Source organism: Taeniopygia guttata, chromosome 3 (assembly GCF_048771995.1).
Source record: "Taeniopygia guttata chromosome 3, bTaeGut7.mat, whole genome shotgun sequence".
NCBI lineage: Eukaryota > Metazoa > Chordata > Aves > Passeriformes > Estrildidae > Taeniopygia > Taeniopygia guttata.
Window position 1 is genome coordinate 22,061,135 of NC_133027.1, and position 17,532 is coordinate 22,078,666.

At 35.0% G+C, this 17,532-nt stretch overlaps 1 protein-coding gene across 50 annotated transcripts in view; it reads left to right on the forward strand.

The window, feature by feature from the left end:
• The window catches only part of DLGAP2 (DLG associated protein 2), a 447,444-nt gene that overhangs the window by 150,791 nt on the left and 279,121 nt on the right, over window positions 1-17,532 (forward strand). For 15 of the 50 annotated variants that reach the window (XM_041714761.2, XM_072926391.1, XM_030267274.4 and 12 more), the window contains one exon: window positions 5-176. The exons of 34 other annotated variants lie outside the window; for them this stretch is intronic. In XM_041714761.2, coding sequence (XP_041570695.2) covers window positions 119-176 — 58 coding nt within the window. In that variant the 5' untranslated portion in view covers window positions 5-118. Of the gene's footprint in view, window positions 1-4; window positions 177-17,532 lie in introns of those variants that run through there. One more of the 50 variants, XM_072926401.1, reaches the window with a different exon arrangement.

The window sequence follows — 17,532 nt, forward strand, 5'->3', positions numbered from 1 at the left end:
TCAGCTTTACACTCTCAAATTAAAGCTTAAAAACCTCCAAGGAAGGAAAGGAGGCCAGATTGGAGGGGGAGGAGGTGAGAGGAAGGAAACGGGTGGAGAAAACCACTATATTCCCAAGATGCAAGGAAAGTTGAAAAGTAGAAGAAAAAATATATTAAATCAGTGTAAACTAAGAGGTAAGTTTAAGGCATTTTTTTACATTGAATGTATGTTTTGTTGGGGTATTTTTAGCAGTAAAATTCTGTATTCTTTGCAAATATTTGAAATACATTTAAGTGAGGTACTTGCTTTTTTTCAATGTCTTCTGCTATAAACTCTATATTTTTATGAAAACTATTAAAGGATGTGTTGTGCTGGTATTGCTACTTTTCTGCTGTTGCTGGGTAAAACTGTCTATTACCTCATCAATGACCTACATGAAGTGAAAAAACATCCCATGGTAGCAGACAGGTTGTTTTGCTGTAGAGCTCAGCTGCAAAAGTTAATTGTTTATGGAGGCTTAATGGACATTGTACTCCTACTTACCTAACTCACTGCAATTCAGTAGTGTGTTAGTGCAGCTTAGGAAAAGAGCCCCTGAGGTAATAGATTTTGGTATAGTTAGGAAGATAGTTAACCTGTGTTCTTAGCTTGAGGTCAGAGCAATGTCTTACATTTTTATTAGTGTTGCTGCTGTTACTGCTGTTTGGTGTGCTGCCTATGCAAGGGTCATATACATTAAGTTTTGATCAGAGACCACATGCCAGCTGCTGAATAGTAAAGTTTAGTGCATTTAAAAGCTCATTTATTACTGGGATGTTTGTTGCTATACTGCCAAGAGCCTGCCAGAGATGCAACAGAATAAACATATTGGTGATTAATATGACTGTGCTTGTATTGCTGCACCAAAGACTTTGCACAGTTAAGTTTAGAAAGGAAGGAAGAAGAAATCTGGAAAACGTAGGGGCAGGTGTAAGGAGGTTCTGCATAGCTGTACCAGCTGTGTAGAGCAGGAAGGCAGAGATATTCCTGTAGCCCTCAGCACCTACTGCATACATAGACCAGGTTATTTGCAGCATTTTTATTTGTGAAGATTTGGAATAGTGTAGGGCAAGTGCAAGACAGCTGCCAAAACTGGAGAGGCAAAAGCTCTCAGTAGTTGATAGAGAAAAACAATACAGGAGATGGGGTTTGTAGGGAATGCTGCCGCTTTCCTGTCTGATCCATATCCAGCTTCTGTTGTGTCTGGTCCTCTCAGGCTGGAGGTCATACTGCGTTTAAAGCTTCTGATGTCTCAATTGTTCATGGTTTTATCCGGTCTTGTTTTTTAACATGTTTACACTGTTGATTTCAAAAATGTTTTGGAAATAGGTTCTATAAATTAATTACATTGTCTTTGGTTTAAGCCTTGTGTCTGAGTATTTTTTGGATTGCCTCAAGTGTTTTGACTGTGAAAAGTGAATGCTTATTATTGCCCTCTTAAGCTGTCTCCTTATAACAGAAAAGTTGCGGTTAGATTCTTCACTTTTCCAAAAGTCTGGCCAATCTTGTTCCTCTCTGTACATTTTCTAGCTCTGTTGTGTATATTCAGTGATTCAGATGAAAATGTTAGTGATTTGCTGCCTTCTAAAGACATGTATGTCTTATGACTATCCCATTTGCTTGTGCTCACCACTTAGCCTTCTTTAACTTTTCTAAATATTTTTTTCAGAGTTGAACTGAATACTTAACTATTTCTACAGATAACAGTTACATAAATATATGCATGGCAGCTGTGCACTTCAAGATGAATATATTATGGATGAAGAGTTTGAATGCCACAGTATTTGTACTATTTTTATTCAGACACATCCTGAGAATTTAGCATCAAATGGCCTAATTCTGCTCTGAATTTAAAGCCAGTGCATTAAACCAGAAACTCCTACTAGACTTCATATAATCCGACTCTGCTCTGCATATTAGAGAAAAGAGTTTGACATAATTTTCAGAATTGCTCTGAATGTGCATGAAGCTAGATATTAAGAAGGGCAGTCTTTTGTAGGAAAGGAAAATTGAGAAAGAAATACCCCAGTTGTTTAGTGGATGTGATGGTGGCATTGAGGCACACGAGAAGATGGAGATGGCTGAGCAAGAAGAGCTGTGAGGGGTAGGCAGGGAAAGCTGGCTGGCAGCTGAAGAGTGAGGGGAACAAAAACACAGCCTGGCAGGCAGGTAGCCAGCAGCTGCCTGAAAGTAGCAGGGATGCTTCTACATTACCCAGGTACTTTGATACCAGAATCCCGTCAAGCTTCCAAAAGGTTTTGGACACCTATGAGGGTAAATGAGAATAAAGCATCCCAAGGCACCTGTGCTATTTTCAGCCTTGAAGTGCCTCAACAGAAATAAAAGTCAAGACAAAAATTATGCTTTAGAACAGACTGGACAGCTGATTACTCTTGCAGTCTTTATTTTATTCTATATAGATTAATGGAAAGCATTTTTCCTCACACATTTGGAAACCATGACCTATATTTTAACCAAATCCTTAAATAAATAATTAATATGGCTATTTAATCATAACTCCATCACCAGAAAAATTATCCAACCAATGAATTAATCATAACTATATTCTTCCCAGTACCTGCCATGTGCTCTTGTTCTTTCTCATCTGTGGATGCTTTGAACAGTAAAGGAACTCTTTTAAGCTGATACAGTTTATTTTAGTATGAGACTAAAAGGAAAATAAATATTTAAAATAGATTTTACATAGAAATAGAGAAAATAGAGTTTGGGCATTTTCTCAAAGTCAGGTGCCTTTGCTCATTCCTAATGCAACAGAAGAGAAGTAAGGGAACAATCCAAATTGCTAAAAACATCCTATGTAAAAATTAGCCATTTACTTAGAAAGTAGCAGCTATCCATAGGAATTGACGTGTTGGCATTAGTACATCATCTACCAGGTATGTTCCGTCAGATTCGCTTCACAACAGATAGAAGACAAGAGTGACGTAAAGAAATTCTGGCTGGCATTAATAAAGCTGTGCATTGGCAGTACTTCAGGAAGAAAAGCTGCCTTTGATATGGCTTATTTGAGGATTTCTTCAAGTGTCCAAAAAGGTTGAATCTAGCCAACTAACAGTCTTCTATCATGTGCTACCATGAACTTTGCTATATTCTTGGATTGTCCTTTTGAGACAGGGAATACCTCACTGACTTAAACAGGAGTCTTGGTAACACCTCAACAACTCATTCAATGCAGTATTCACCCAGCTGCAGCTGGATCAAATGGAATGAGAACAAAATGGTGTCAGCTTTTTAAGGACTCTTGGAATTGAGTTTTACCAACAGTTCTGCTGGTAGCTGGAAATACTGAAGGCTTTATCATAGCACAATACCTGTTTTGGCCAAATGCTGTCCTTTTCCCTTCTCTCAAGTTGTGCCCCAGCAGAGTGTCCCTTGCATTAAGCATCTCTAGATGCTTTTGCTTTTTCTGCATAGTGTGTATTCCTCCATTGTCCCTAGGTTTAAAAAAAAAAGATAAATATGCGTGAGAATGTGGAAAAGAACTGAAGGCAAACTCTTTTCCTCTTAGAAAGTGATCTAAGCTGGCAGAGGACAGCTTCAGTAGTTGCTCTCCATGTCTACCATTCAGAAGGCACAGTAGATGACACTTCACCTAAAGCAGAAATGGTTAAACGCTAAATAGATTGGATAAAGAAGGGCTTTGTTTTTTCCTATGTTCCTACATCTGATGTGCTCTATGTGAAACACCACACAAAGAAAAAGCCAACTAAAAAGGTCTTTTATCTTCCACAATTCTATCCCTCTAGGGAATGCCTCAGTCTTCTGAGGTGGCCCTTCTTTCCCCAGTATTAACTTTTTCATCAAGGACACTCTGCATGTAGTCACAGCAATTGCTAGAAATGCACAAAGTTTCAGTGTGAGCTTCATCCTCTTACTTTCCATCACTGCTATGAATACAGACAGAAAGAGAATCAGAATCATTTAGGTTGGAAATGACCTTTAAGTTCATTGAGGCCAACTGTAGACCTAACACAGCCAGGTCTACCACTAAATCATGTCCCAAGTCCCACATGTAAATGTAAATAAAATCAGGTCCCTGTAATACATTCATTTTCATATCCAGATATTGCTGTATAGGAAAGTATATTATAAGTGTCCAGTCCTCACTAGGTTTTTCTTCTCATTCTTGCACGTTCAGAGGCATTCTTGCGCATTGTTCAAAACCAATCCCACAGGTGGTTTCCTGTCTGGCAGTTCTTGGGCCTTTTGGGTTCCACTGTCAGGACTTCTATGCTTCCTGGTTATAGGACTTTATTCTTGAAATAATTTAAAGTAGAAGGGGAAGCAAGAAATACTTAAAACTTTATTACCTCTTCAAATTTTATTAATAATTTTTATTTTTACAGAATACTTGTTTCTGAATTCAAGGAAGAAGCTGTTTTAGCACAAAATTTGAGAGTTTTGCCAAATTTCTCAGCAAATGAAATGACAAGTGTTTTAAATAAGTGCTTTAATGTATCAAAGAGTGCTTATGTATTTGATAGCAAATGACTTCCATATTTGAGGAAAAGTATGGTTATTTTTTGTGTTTTGGACAGTCTAACTTACCAATCAATATTAAATGATTAATGACAAATATATATCCTGATTTTATGGCCATTCAAGATTTAAGGAAAGGAAATTTTCCTCACATCTCGTGCTCTCATGAGCTCTTGGGAGCTATACGTGGTCAGGAAAGTGATTGGCACTGTAAACTGAACTAACAGGCAAGGGAGGGATGGATCTGAAAGAAACTCTGCTTATTTCTCTTACAACACAGCTTATCAAATATGGTGGAGGAATCTGCTCTTAGTTTGAATCAGTGAGGTAGTATTGGTTGCCTGGAATTAGGAAGGAGTTGAGTTCTGGGGTAGTTTCCTTCCCCTTCAGTGTGTCTAATCATTCTCAGGTAGGCCAGAAAAAAACAGAAACTGCATCTGCAGAGGTAAATAGTGTAGTGCAGCATCAGAACAATAGTCTGATGGCAAAACATCTTATTCATGATTAGTTTAGTATTCTATAAGTGGAATAATAAATCAGTATTGAAACATCTTTCTGACAATGAAGTGGCCTCTGAACTCTATGTACCAAACTGGGCTGTTTGAAAAACTGGCCCCTGACTTCACTACAGGTGACATTCAGTAAGCAATGGATCAGCCATGAGCAAAGGTAAACTGAATCTTCAGTTGATAACCATCTTAAGGAGAAAATAGGCACTCAGTATCAGATTCCTATATTATTACTATGTTTATTTAAAGAGATTGTCTAAATGGGATTTTTTTTTATGCCAGCATTTGCCCCAGGAATGCAACAGTAACACCAGCTTTGGCCTAAAGTAAAATCTAAGATTATCAGGCAAGAAATGCTGTACTGACCTCCAGTGTCAAAGGTGTCTTTGAGCTCCTAGCTGCTCGGTTTTCTTCTGGGAATGCAGTCATGATTTGAGCTTTTATGCTGAAAGAGCATGTTCAGCAGATGCCTTCAGGTGGAATTATTTAATAGAATAACAGAAATAGCTGACTTTGGAAGATGTCCTTAGGGATTTTCCAGTCAGAGCCCACCAGCTGAAAGTTGGTTGCCCATGACACTGTCCATGTCAGTTGGGTTTTGTCACCAAGAATGGGGACTGCACAAACTCTGGGGAATTTATCCCATGTTTTATCAGTTTCCCGGTGAAAAGAGTTTTTTTATAAATGTTGAGTGGAATATCCTCTATTTCAATTTGTGCCCATTGCCTCCTTTACTGTCAGTTGATATTCTGAAAAGAGTATAACAGAGGGACAGTTATTAATTTTTAAACTGCAGAACACTGCATTGTTTACAAAACAAAGAGATGAACAGCTAAGAAATAATATTATCATTTTTGTTTTTAGTCTATTCTTTAAATTTGGATCAATACACTTTTAAAAACATACCAGACTGGAATTAGTAAAAATGATGTAAGAGGAAAAGTCTGAACTTGATGCTTTGCTCACCTCTCTGTACCTTTGAAAAGAAAGGTCAAATTTTTCCCTTTCAAAGTGTTCTCTGAACAGGTTCAATGCGTCCAGGACACTCAGCTGAATTCAAATTCAATGCCATTCTAAACTAACAAGACTGATTAACAAGAGATTAAGTACTGTGTAATTTTGTACTTCAGTAGTATTTTCCTCCTTTGTTTCAGAATAATTTTGAAGTGAGATAGTCGCAGCAGCTTTGTTAGAAATTGACTATATCACCATTCTTTAATCAGTAATACATCTTCTTGCAAGGGGGTGGAGTGCTCATTATCTTTTGGAAGTACGTATGGATGTGTGTATGTCCATGAATATCTAGGGCAAAAACCTTCAGGTGTGGCCCATGACCCAGGAAGTTGTCCCCTTCATAATCCAGGATGATAACTAGAGAAGAGCATTAAGGCAGCCAGAGTACATAAGTTAAAAAAAATTTAATATCTATAAATGAGTGAAGAATTTGACTATCCTCTGGTGCCCACTTGTAATACATTTTGCCGTGGAAATCTATTCAGAATCACAGCTGTTAAAATGACAATAACCTCTTTCTTCTCCATCTATTATGAAAAACAGCCAACAGGTTTTGCTACTATAATTCACAGGCTCACATCATTCTACAGAGCTATATATAGTTCAAAGGTTAGGTATCCAGCATGATTTCTTTTATTTCTGTGAGAGTTTTAGAGGTTGCCAATGTTTTCATCAGAGTAGTGCTGAATATTATTTCACATATGTGGATGGCTTTCAACCATTATATGATAATCCAGGGATCTGTGAGCATGAAACTGTGGTTGAGTATGAAACTGTTTTGAATATGAAACTGAATGTGTTTGATTGCTGTCTGCAAATTACTTTATTCGACAGATAATTTTTAAATTATTATTATTTTAATAAGAATTTAGGATAATTCTATTTACACTGTGGGGTGAAGATAGAGATTAGCCAATATTTTTTGCAGGTAACTTTCAGAGTTTTGTTTAAGGAGACAAAGATAATACCTGCTTTTACTGTCTCTGAGAGCGATTTACCTCTGTCTCTCTCCAATGGCTGTAGAGAGAGAGAATATTTTCAGCTTCCATTTTAAGGAAATATTCAATGTTAGGTGTAAAGAACTGAAACTCTCTAAGAGATGAATTCTTGGTAACTGCAATAACCAAAATACTCATGGCACTCTACAAAGCTTTCTGAATGGAGAGGTAAGATGTGAGTTAATTAAAAAAAAGAAGAAAAAAATCCATTGAATGTTAATCCTCTCCTGATCTCAGGTATAAGGAAAATGAGTGCTGCTCTCTGACAGCAATTTAGAGTGGCAAAGATATGTAAGGCTATTATTAGACAGAAGTATCTGGAAAGTAGAATGGTTTAAGATGTAAAGTTGAGGTACTCTCTTCCACTACAAGTATTGTTTTAGTTTAATTTTTAGGGATATTGGTATATTTTTGTGTTAGATTTATCTCTTTCACTTCACTGCACAAATTATGATAGTTGTGTTCATCCTGTTTTCCTGAATGTGATGCTTTTGTCACTGTGCTACTGCCAGTGATTATAACAGAAGTTCTTTTCATGTATGCCTTGTCTGACTGATTAATTACTTAGATAATATAAATGAGATCACAAGGAAGTTTTTGATATTTTTGTGTGTTTATCTCTGCAGGTGTACATGTATTAATGTCAGATGTATTCTAACTCATTCACAAACATTCTGAAAATCTAGTTTCCTGATTGAAATCAGGAAAGCCAGCAAAATCAATTCTGTGCTGTTTCATACAGCCAAGCACCTAAAATTATTGAATTAGATCAAATTATCAGAAATGAATTCTATGAATACATCTAGTAAACTATTGCTTTGAATACAATGTTTTTGTACGAGAACACATTTGTTTTGATCTGTTATATGGAATCACTGAGCAGCAGTTTATGATGGGTATGTCCTATAAACTATTGCATGCCACTGTGGAAGTACTGACTCCAGCTGGGATTGTAATTAAATACTTAAGTCCTGGAATTTAAATGTTTTTGTGCCTAAGCAAATGTTAAACTTCATGCTGAAGATACAAGGGCAGGATGGCAAGGACTGCCATATCATAACAGGGTTCATTTATCTAGACTATAACTTCTCCTGTTCATATTGGGGTAATTTGCATCTTACTGAAACTTCTGAACTTTATCAAAGTAGGTGAGGTGAGTAATTAAGATGATAAACTAACAAACCAGAACATATTGTCTCATGGCTTTTTTGAGGAGTGTCTTTATATGACCTTTTAGTTATGGTTGCCACCACCAGATAGGGTTTTTTAAGCTGTTATACAGCATGTTTGAAGTCTGTAATAGAAAAAGTTTTGTTTCTCCACACCCTCAGTAGCTTTCATTTTTTTCCTAAACTGCAAAGCTGATTTTCTTCAGGTGGACATTTTCCATTAGTTCATTTATAAATGGAGATTTTAACATAAGAAGGTCCATGGAAACAAACAGAAAAAAAAGCTCATTCTAGCCATGAAAAAATAGGAGTTATCTATAAGAGTGGGAAGCTTGAACATGGAGGAGGCTTTCCGATGCTTTTTAGCATATTTTGCTAAAAAGCAGATGCTTCAAATGCTTCAAAAACAGTCATATGGCAGAAACTTGAAAGAACAGTAAAAGCTGTCAAAGCTATCAAGACTGTATGAAGTAAACTTATAAGCATAAGATGAAGCTTTCATTCTTTTCATGCTCTCCCTGCTGTTTGAATATGTCCTTGCTGGTCTACTCTTTAGAATTTTTATGCTATCTTGGTGCAAATGGAAGTAGAAGATCCCTGGAATATAATGGTTAGTAAATGACTTTTAATCTGGAGATTTGTCATGTGTCATTCCAACCTTATCAGCATTCAACTACAGAATAACCAGGGCATAGCTTTAAAATAATATCATTGTAAAATATTCTTTAAACAACCCCAAATAAAGATGATGTCTATGACAGACATAAGCCAAGTGTATCCAAGAGAGATTTCTAGCATCTAGTCAAAGGCTAATTAATAGGATCAGTAGTTAAACTAAGTATATAGATTTAATGCTTCCAGATTTCTTGTAAAAATAGAGACATATGGAAAGTAGGCAAGAGAATTCAGAATAAGCTTTTAAATAAAATCAAACCAAAGATGTATTACTGCATATGCTGTATAAGCATAGATGCTGCTGGGAATACAATTGTTTCATCATCATGGGTTCAGTCAGTCAATGGATATTCTAGACAGTAAATCAGTGGAGTCTGTCATTATTGAGAGCTTATTATGAAACAATTTCAGAGGCTAGATATACAAACTAGTCATATGAGTTTAAGTGAAGAATAACTATCAACTTTTCAATATTTATCAAAAGCAGAAAGGATGTGTTTAGGTTTTCTAATGCTTATGAATAAATGACATTTTTATTACTTACCATTCCTAAACAGCAGTGCAATAATTACCAAATATTTATGACAATTTCTGAATACTGAACTGACCCTACACTACATGTTTGCATATATTTGCTCTGAAAGAATGATAGACTCATCAGCTTTTGAGGCAGTGTATGCTGAGAATATGAAATATATTAACCAACCAGTGCTAGATCTTCAGATATTAGGAGTACTTGATTTCAAAGGAGATAGACCTGCTCTGAATATCCTAATTCATAGCTCAGAGAACATGTGAAGCATCTAATCAATCTCGCTGCATTTCAGGAATTGTCACCCTGGTATGTTTTCATAATGTTTTATACAGTTTACTCAAAGGCATGTGAAAACTCCTCTGATTTTCTATAGAGATTATTCTAAAATCAAATACAGCTCAGTTCTAGCTGCCTAATTATCTTAACACAGCTACTATAAAAGGGGAAAAGCAAACAAAAAAAGCAAATAAAAAATTCCAGCAGACAAGTGACCTCTTATTTCCAATTTAAAAAATGGATATGCAATTTCATCATTAATACCTCCATGTACACTATTTTTCATAGAAACACTGGCATAAAGCTGAAAAGATTGATTCCTTCCTACTCACAGCAATGGTCCAGAATAGGATGCATTTCTTGACAAAAATTTTAGGATATGAATATATACACCCATACTTTTCAATGTAGCAGAATTTCACTGTACTAAATTTCATGGGTTGATGCTTTTGTGTTCTCATATGTCCAGTGTGGTGTCTATGGTATTAACAGACATACGTTTGTCTTGTAGTTTACAGTTATCAAGACAAAAATATTTGTGTCTTCATGGAACTATGCACTTTTCAGTTCTCTAAAATATATTCTATTCTGTGAAAGGTTTCCTTACAATAACCAATTATCTTTGATATGTAGCATTATCAAATGCTTCTTGAAAAATGCATATCCATGTCACTCTCTCAGCATTGTCTTCAAGTAGTTCTATCAACTTAGCTATGCAAGACATTCCTATTATACGGTCATAGTGGCTGGCTTTAATGGAATTAAGCTTAACTTAGTGGTCTCTTGCCAGTTGCAATAAAATTGTTTTCAATACATATTAAAAATGTTAAGCTAGCTGGTGATTAAATATTTTACCCTTTCTAATGAGTTATTTGAATAGTGGTAGTTTCAGCTTTCTAAATCTTCAGAAGCTGGTTCTGCCATCAGAGTACTGACTGTGAAAGCTCAGTAAATGCTTTGCTAATTGGAAAGCATTAGGAAGCAAAGCACATATATGTACTTAAACAACAGAAGTACAGAATGAAAACAGAAAATTTCAGAGAGTGAAAGAGAGGAGTCTAAAATTCAGAAGAAAATTTCCAATGTTAATAACCAGAAAATAACATCAATGCTAAAGATACTTAACTTTATGATGCTGTAAATATCACACCTCAAGGTCTTGGAGGCTTGCAGAACTTAATTTTAATATTTTTTTCCCAAATGGGGAGGAGCATGTTAGTTATAGTCACAATTTTATGCCATAGGAATAATTGCTTTTTAATAATTGAATTGCATTTTTCAGTAAATTTTCAACTTAAGGACATATTTTGAAATGAAAAGCAATACATAGAAAAAAAATTACGTATATTAACTATTAGTTGTGTATCATCAAGGCTGTTACCAGGCCAACAAATATACAATAGTGAATTGTAGAGCATTAGGAAAGAAAATAAAAAATGGAAAGTGAAAAGCTTAAAACCACAGTAATTATAGAGCTACTCTTTCATACACTTCTATGAAGTCAGTTTACACCAATACAGGCACTGTAATGCAGAGTGAAAAGGAGTTAATGGTAGTGATATCTTGTGCAGCTTGGAAATAGAACCAGACTTTTGCATTCATGTTCATCTTGGAGGGAAGAAGTAGACCATGAAAAAAAAAGACATATTTTGTTAGTAGACACAGTATTAAACTGAAGACCTTCTCCCAAACAATCTGAAAAAAAAGAATGTTTGTATAGAGAGAATTTGGGCTTTTTTTAAATGTGGGAGAAATCTTCTGGTTCCCCATGGCCATTGGATCTATAATGATATGGGTGAGTTTAATCTCAAAGAAAAGTAAGCAAGTCTTTAGAGGGCTGTAGGTCTTGGTACATTATTATATGCTTGAAGCATATGATGAAGCATTGGGAAATAATCCATGGATTATGTTGTGGGACTACAGTTAGACACTAGAAGCCTAATTAATATTTTGTTGAAAAGTGGATATTGTTGTCTGATAGAATTTTCTTAGTAGACAAATAGGCATTCTGTCTCCTAAACTAAGAACAAAATCATTATTGGTAAACAGAGTGCTGCAGCTTTAGCAAAGTATAGATTTTTCTTTTCCCCTTCCCACTTAAATCAATAGGAATTCTAATCTGCTGAAGTACTGTTAGTCTTATGCAGAGAAACAAGGTGTACTTAGATTATGTAGGAAGCACAATTAAGACAAACCTAAATTATCCACATATCCTCCTTATTTCTTAGTTTAGAATTGTAGACTTATTCTGATATTAAAGCACATTCACTGGTTCCGGCTGAAGGGCTGCATAAAATAACACCACCTGACTTTTAGCCTTTTTCTTTGTTAAAGAAGGTATGCATCAGTATCTGTAAATAACAAACAATAGGACAAGAGGAAATAACCTCAAGTTGCACCATAGGAGCTTTAGATTTTAGGAGAAATTTCTTCACTGAAAGGGTGGTCCAATATTGGAACAGGTTGCCCAGGAAAGTGGTTGAGTCAGCATCCCTGGAAGTATTTAAGAGATGTCTAGAAGTGGCACTTGGTAATCACAGTAAGGGACTTAGACTCCATGGTTTAGTGGTGGACTTGCAGTGTCAAGTTTATTGTTGGACTTAATGACCTTAAAGGTCTATTCCAACCTAAAGAATTCTGTGATTTTAAGTATTGATTATTTTAGGAGATAAATAATCCCAGTAAAAATATATCAGGTGCTAAGAAATGGCATGCCACCTGAGGAATTTTTCTCAGATGATTCTTTTTCTTGCATTGAGTTGACCTCTTTGTTTGAGAGAAACTGCAAAAACAAGGGAAAGATAAAACAAGTCTTCATCTAATGCTTAAAAGTATATTTCATACAGTCTTACTCAACATTTGAAAAAACTGACCATATGCAATCATGAATTCTGTTTGAGTCAGCTGTATGCTTTCAAATCATGTGTCCCTCAGACAGTGGAAAACTGTCAGAACTAGATCCCTTTTTTCCTAGACTATTTTGTAGATTTGTACCATCTTTAGGGATGGTATATATATATTTTTTTTTAAAGATCCATTCTGTGTAGGTACCTGAGCTGTTATGTTGGTGATGACATAAAAGCAATTCATTAACTTTCTTACAAGTTTGTCTTACATAAAGAAATATATATGTTAATGCATTGTCAAAATACTTTTCAGTTAAATATTTAATTTACTGTAAAAATCCACTTTTTACTTGTCTTTTCAACCTGTAAAATGAATGCGGAAGATTAGTTGATAATAATAGTACAGTAAAATCTTCCACTGGCAGGGAATAAATTTATTCATGTTAGTACATTATGCAGTCTCAGGAGTTATATTCTGTGTAAATGAATGTCATGCCCCTGGAGGAAGCCAGACAGGCCTGACAGGGCTCTTTGCTCAAGACTTCTATTCAGGTTATATATAACACACAGACCACTTTCCCCACTACCCTTCCTTTGTCCTGCACTGAAACAATGAAAGGCAAATCCCTGTGTCCATGTTGATTTTTTTCTCCTCCATGGATTTTTTTCCAGGGGTATCTTTAGAGTTCAGTTGTCAAATTATAGTTCTTTGAAACAGGTGGAAACCTAACCCGATCTTTGTCTTCTGAGAGCTTATTCCTTGCTGCTTGATAGTGGTTTATTTTATTAAAGTTAACTCATCACATACCTGGAACTTTAATTGTTCTAATTAGAGAAAGGACTCCAAGCACTAATGTATTTGACCAGCAACTAGGGAAATTCATACTGCACAGGTTTGCTTTGTTCTGGGTATAGATTTTCCAATACTTAAAATTTTTCAAAAGGGAGATTCCAGTGTTGGTCTATGTGAATACCATACATTCAGATTCGGAATTCACAAACATTTATTAAGGAAACTTTAGGCACTTATTTTAAAATGTTCTTTCTCTCATGCCTTTATAGAGCACCCTTCTGCATTGCTATGATCATTACATACGTGCTTAGGCAGACATAGTGATTTTGCCTACCAACTGCATTAGTTTTGGAAAGAGAATAAGCCTCCAGCACCTTGCTGGATAGGAACAATAATTATAATGCATCAAAGTAATGAAAAACGTTTATTTCTGGAGCCTTATAAAACATCAGTTTAAAGTATCTAAAAATTGGAGTGGTGAAATAGCCTTCTTCCATATTTTAATTCAAAAATTTATTTGGTTCTTAGAAATGTCTGTGCTTTTTTTTGCCAGAATGTATTTAGACATTAAGTTTCAAAATATTGCATTGTTTAGTAAGTAAAGAGAAAAATATATTCATGATTTGAGGTATTAGAACTTATGATTTTTATCATAGTTTCATTATTTGTTTTTTAAAGAAGGCGTGAGTTTATCAAATACATCAAGGAGATTGTAAAAAAAAAGGGTAAAATACAGTAAAAACATTTATATAATATTTCCATTTATTACTCTTTGGGTAGCTAGCAATACCTGTAGCTGTTCATGAACTGAAAGAGCCCATTTAACTCTTCCAAAACCTATTCTTTAGATGTAGATAGGCCAAAATTCTTTACTATATAATCAGCTCCGTAGTTTTTAACGTAGGAAAGCCTTTCATTTGAAATCCTAGTCTTTATAGTGATTCACGTTGTTTTGAATTTCTTCATAAGTGAATAAGTAAACAGCTTAAAAAGCAGTCTACATATTGCCTATTCAGTCAAAATTCCTCCTTTGCTCCCTTATTTTTTATAACAAGTATACTTTAAAACAAGCTCTTCACTCAGCTTGCATTGTTTATCTCTAAAGGAATGACAATTACTTCTTTTTCTCTTATTCTAGCTGTGACTGCAACCAAGTTCTTCAAGAACATTACAAAAGTCTGTATATTTAAAATAAATAGTAAGCAAAGCTCAAGACTTTCACTGAATAGGTGTTGACTGTGGGGGGGGGGATAAAAATCAAACTAAAGTGAAAACTAAGACACTGAAGATGTAATAAATTATTTTGAGTTTTGCTTGTTGTGTTGGCTTTGGGCATGCCATTGCATGGATGTCATCATGACAAGCAGTAAAGGAAATTCCACCTCTGGAATTCTTTTCTTGGTTACAGTAGTGATGAAAAACCTATCATTGCATTAGAAACTAGAAAAGCATTTCAGATTACATTGACAATTCTAAAAGTAATACAAAGTTTAAAATAGCTTCAAATGCTGTTAGATCAGTATTCACACCTTTCCATTCATTTTAATGGAATTGAATTTACTTGCTAACACCTTCAGTGCTATAGAGCTTGTTTAAAACCAGATAGCATTAGAAATATTTTTTTTCATAATTTATTTATTAAAATATAATGACAAATGGTATGGTAAGCACAATTAACAGTATTAATATACAGAATATTTTTTGCTAGCAAGACTTTAGTAAATATGTTGACATGGATTTGCATAGCATTTTAAGTTATGGTGTGAACTACATAATACTGTGAGGATGCAGCTTCAAAAATTTTGAATATGCACTTTAGAAGACTTGAAGCAGAAAGCATGTCAATATGAAACTGTTCATTTATTACCCCCTCTTGCCTTCAAAGTTTTCTTGGAACTCCTGTTGTTCACACTCTTTAAGTTATTCATATGAAAACAAGCCACACACTGCAGGCTTATAACATAATCAGTAGTACTTACCACACAGCACTGTCCATTTTGTCTGGAATACACAACCACGCTTATCATAGTTTTGGATACCTTTGTATTTGCACTCTAAACATGATTCTCCAGAAGCCTTCAGGCAGCATCTACAGCTCTGTGCCAAAACATGGGCTTGCCATTGGTCATTTGCAGGATTCAGACCAGTAAATGGAGCTGATTTGAACTGAACATAAGGACCCTTGTGAGAATCAGGCACTTGATTATCAAGGGCTGCTGCTTTTGAATACAAGGTCCTGAGTTTGATACTAAGTGCCATGGTCTGTGTGATACTGGACTTAGTCTCTATAATTCCCAGCTACCTGTAAATGGGACTGAAAAGAATCCAGATAATACGGTTGTGTGTGCTTGGTATATGCAAAATAGAAAATAAGGACCACCTGTAATTTCTAAAGACACTTCCTGATTTCAAGGACTGTATTATTTAAGAACCTATAATTCTGCATCAAAGATTTTCACTGAAGAGTTGGAAAATTCAATACCCAGCAAAAATAATATACCTTTAGTACAATATTTTTTTTCTTGGTATGCTTCAAGGATGTGTAATTGTTTTAAATTACATTATACATTACTTTGACATACTAACCTGCTAAAGGGGCTTTGTAAAAACTCTGTGGTATTACATACAGTATTCTTATGCTAGCAATCAATACCTGTACATCTGCTTGAAGGCTTTGCATTCTCAATAAGACACTCTTGAATTATACAGAAATACCTAAACTTTTCCATTCAGAAGTTTGCTAAACAAGTGCATCTATATCTCCTGAAGAACCATACATCCACCATTCTTTATATGTGATGTACATCATTGGTTCCAGTGCTTAGAGATTTGTAATGAACAAGCAGATTATCTTCTCTTTGTAAGATTTTGGAGATAGAATCAAAATCTTAAAGCTTTATGGTGTCTATTGTATTGAAAGCTTATAAATTCAGAGAAAAGAGGGCATTTTGCCTTATGGTTTCTTTGCCTAATAAAATCTGATATTTTTCAGGATTTGCAAATTGAAAGACATGTAGGCAAACCCTTTATTGTTGTTGATGTAGTGTGGGTAGATTGGCATGAGAAATACTAGGCAGATTATTACATAAAAGTGGGAAGAAATAGCCACAGATCTTCCAGTAATTTAACTTTATGCTTTAACAGACCAATTGCTTAGTACAACCACTGTCAACTCAGGAAAACTGTTTGTCATCCATTTTCCAAATCTACCAATTCAGATCACGTTCACAGCCAGCAGAACCTCAAACAGTAAATGAAAACTCTGCCATATTTTCTGTCATCTGTTGAAGCAATATTTAGTCTTTAAAGGAAAAAAAAAAAAAGAAAAATTAGTCACAGGAGCTTTCTGCCTCTTTATGATCCTATGACTTTATAGAATAATGGCCTTTCATGGACCATGGACGTGAGCTGAGTTTTGCCATATGGTTGTGGATGTCATAGCTGCCACCACTCCTCCTGTTGTTGACCAGTAGCACCACAAGCTGTGAAGAGTCTGTCTTTTTGTAGGTGAACAAAATTGAATGCTGCTGCATTCCTTATTCTAAATGACTCTTTACAATTAGAGGCAGAGTAAATTCATGTTCATCCCCAGTATAAAACTTTTAAATACCTGTTCAGTTTCTGAAGAAAATCCCAGAAATCAGTAAAAGTTAGTTTTCATTAATTTTATTCCCAAATTGCACAGCTACTCTAGAAGAATAAATCATGACTATTTTTGGAAAAGACTCTTTGAAGTTTTGAACTTAAATGAGAAGTTTCTTTTTAGTAAAGTCAGAAAACTCTTGATCCAGCCTAATATTTTATTTTTTCTGCTAAAATGCCAGTTACCAAATCATAGTATTACACATTCTGAATGTTTTAAATATTCATTTATAGAAATATTATATTAAGTTTTAATAGAAGATGTTTCTTTGGTCAAACAGTTTTCTAAAGTTTGGGCAGGGGGACTTTTCTGTACATCTTCCTTTACAGAAAAAGTATAGCTACGTCTGCTTTGAAAATATCAAAGCAGATATCGCTATTCTTATTCTGTATATTCTTTGAAAATATCAATTCCCTTGTATTAGGAAATTGCTTTATTTCCCTTTTTTCAAATAAGTAATCTTCAAAACAGTGGAAATCTTCTGGTTTTTATGGCATTTATCTGACAGGAAATTTTGTTTACTGAGATCATGAGAATTTGTCTCTGAAAGGGT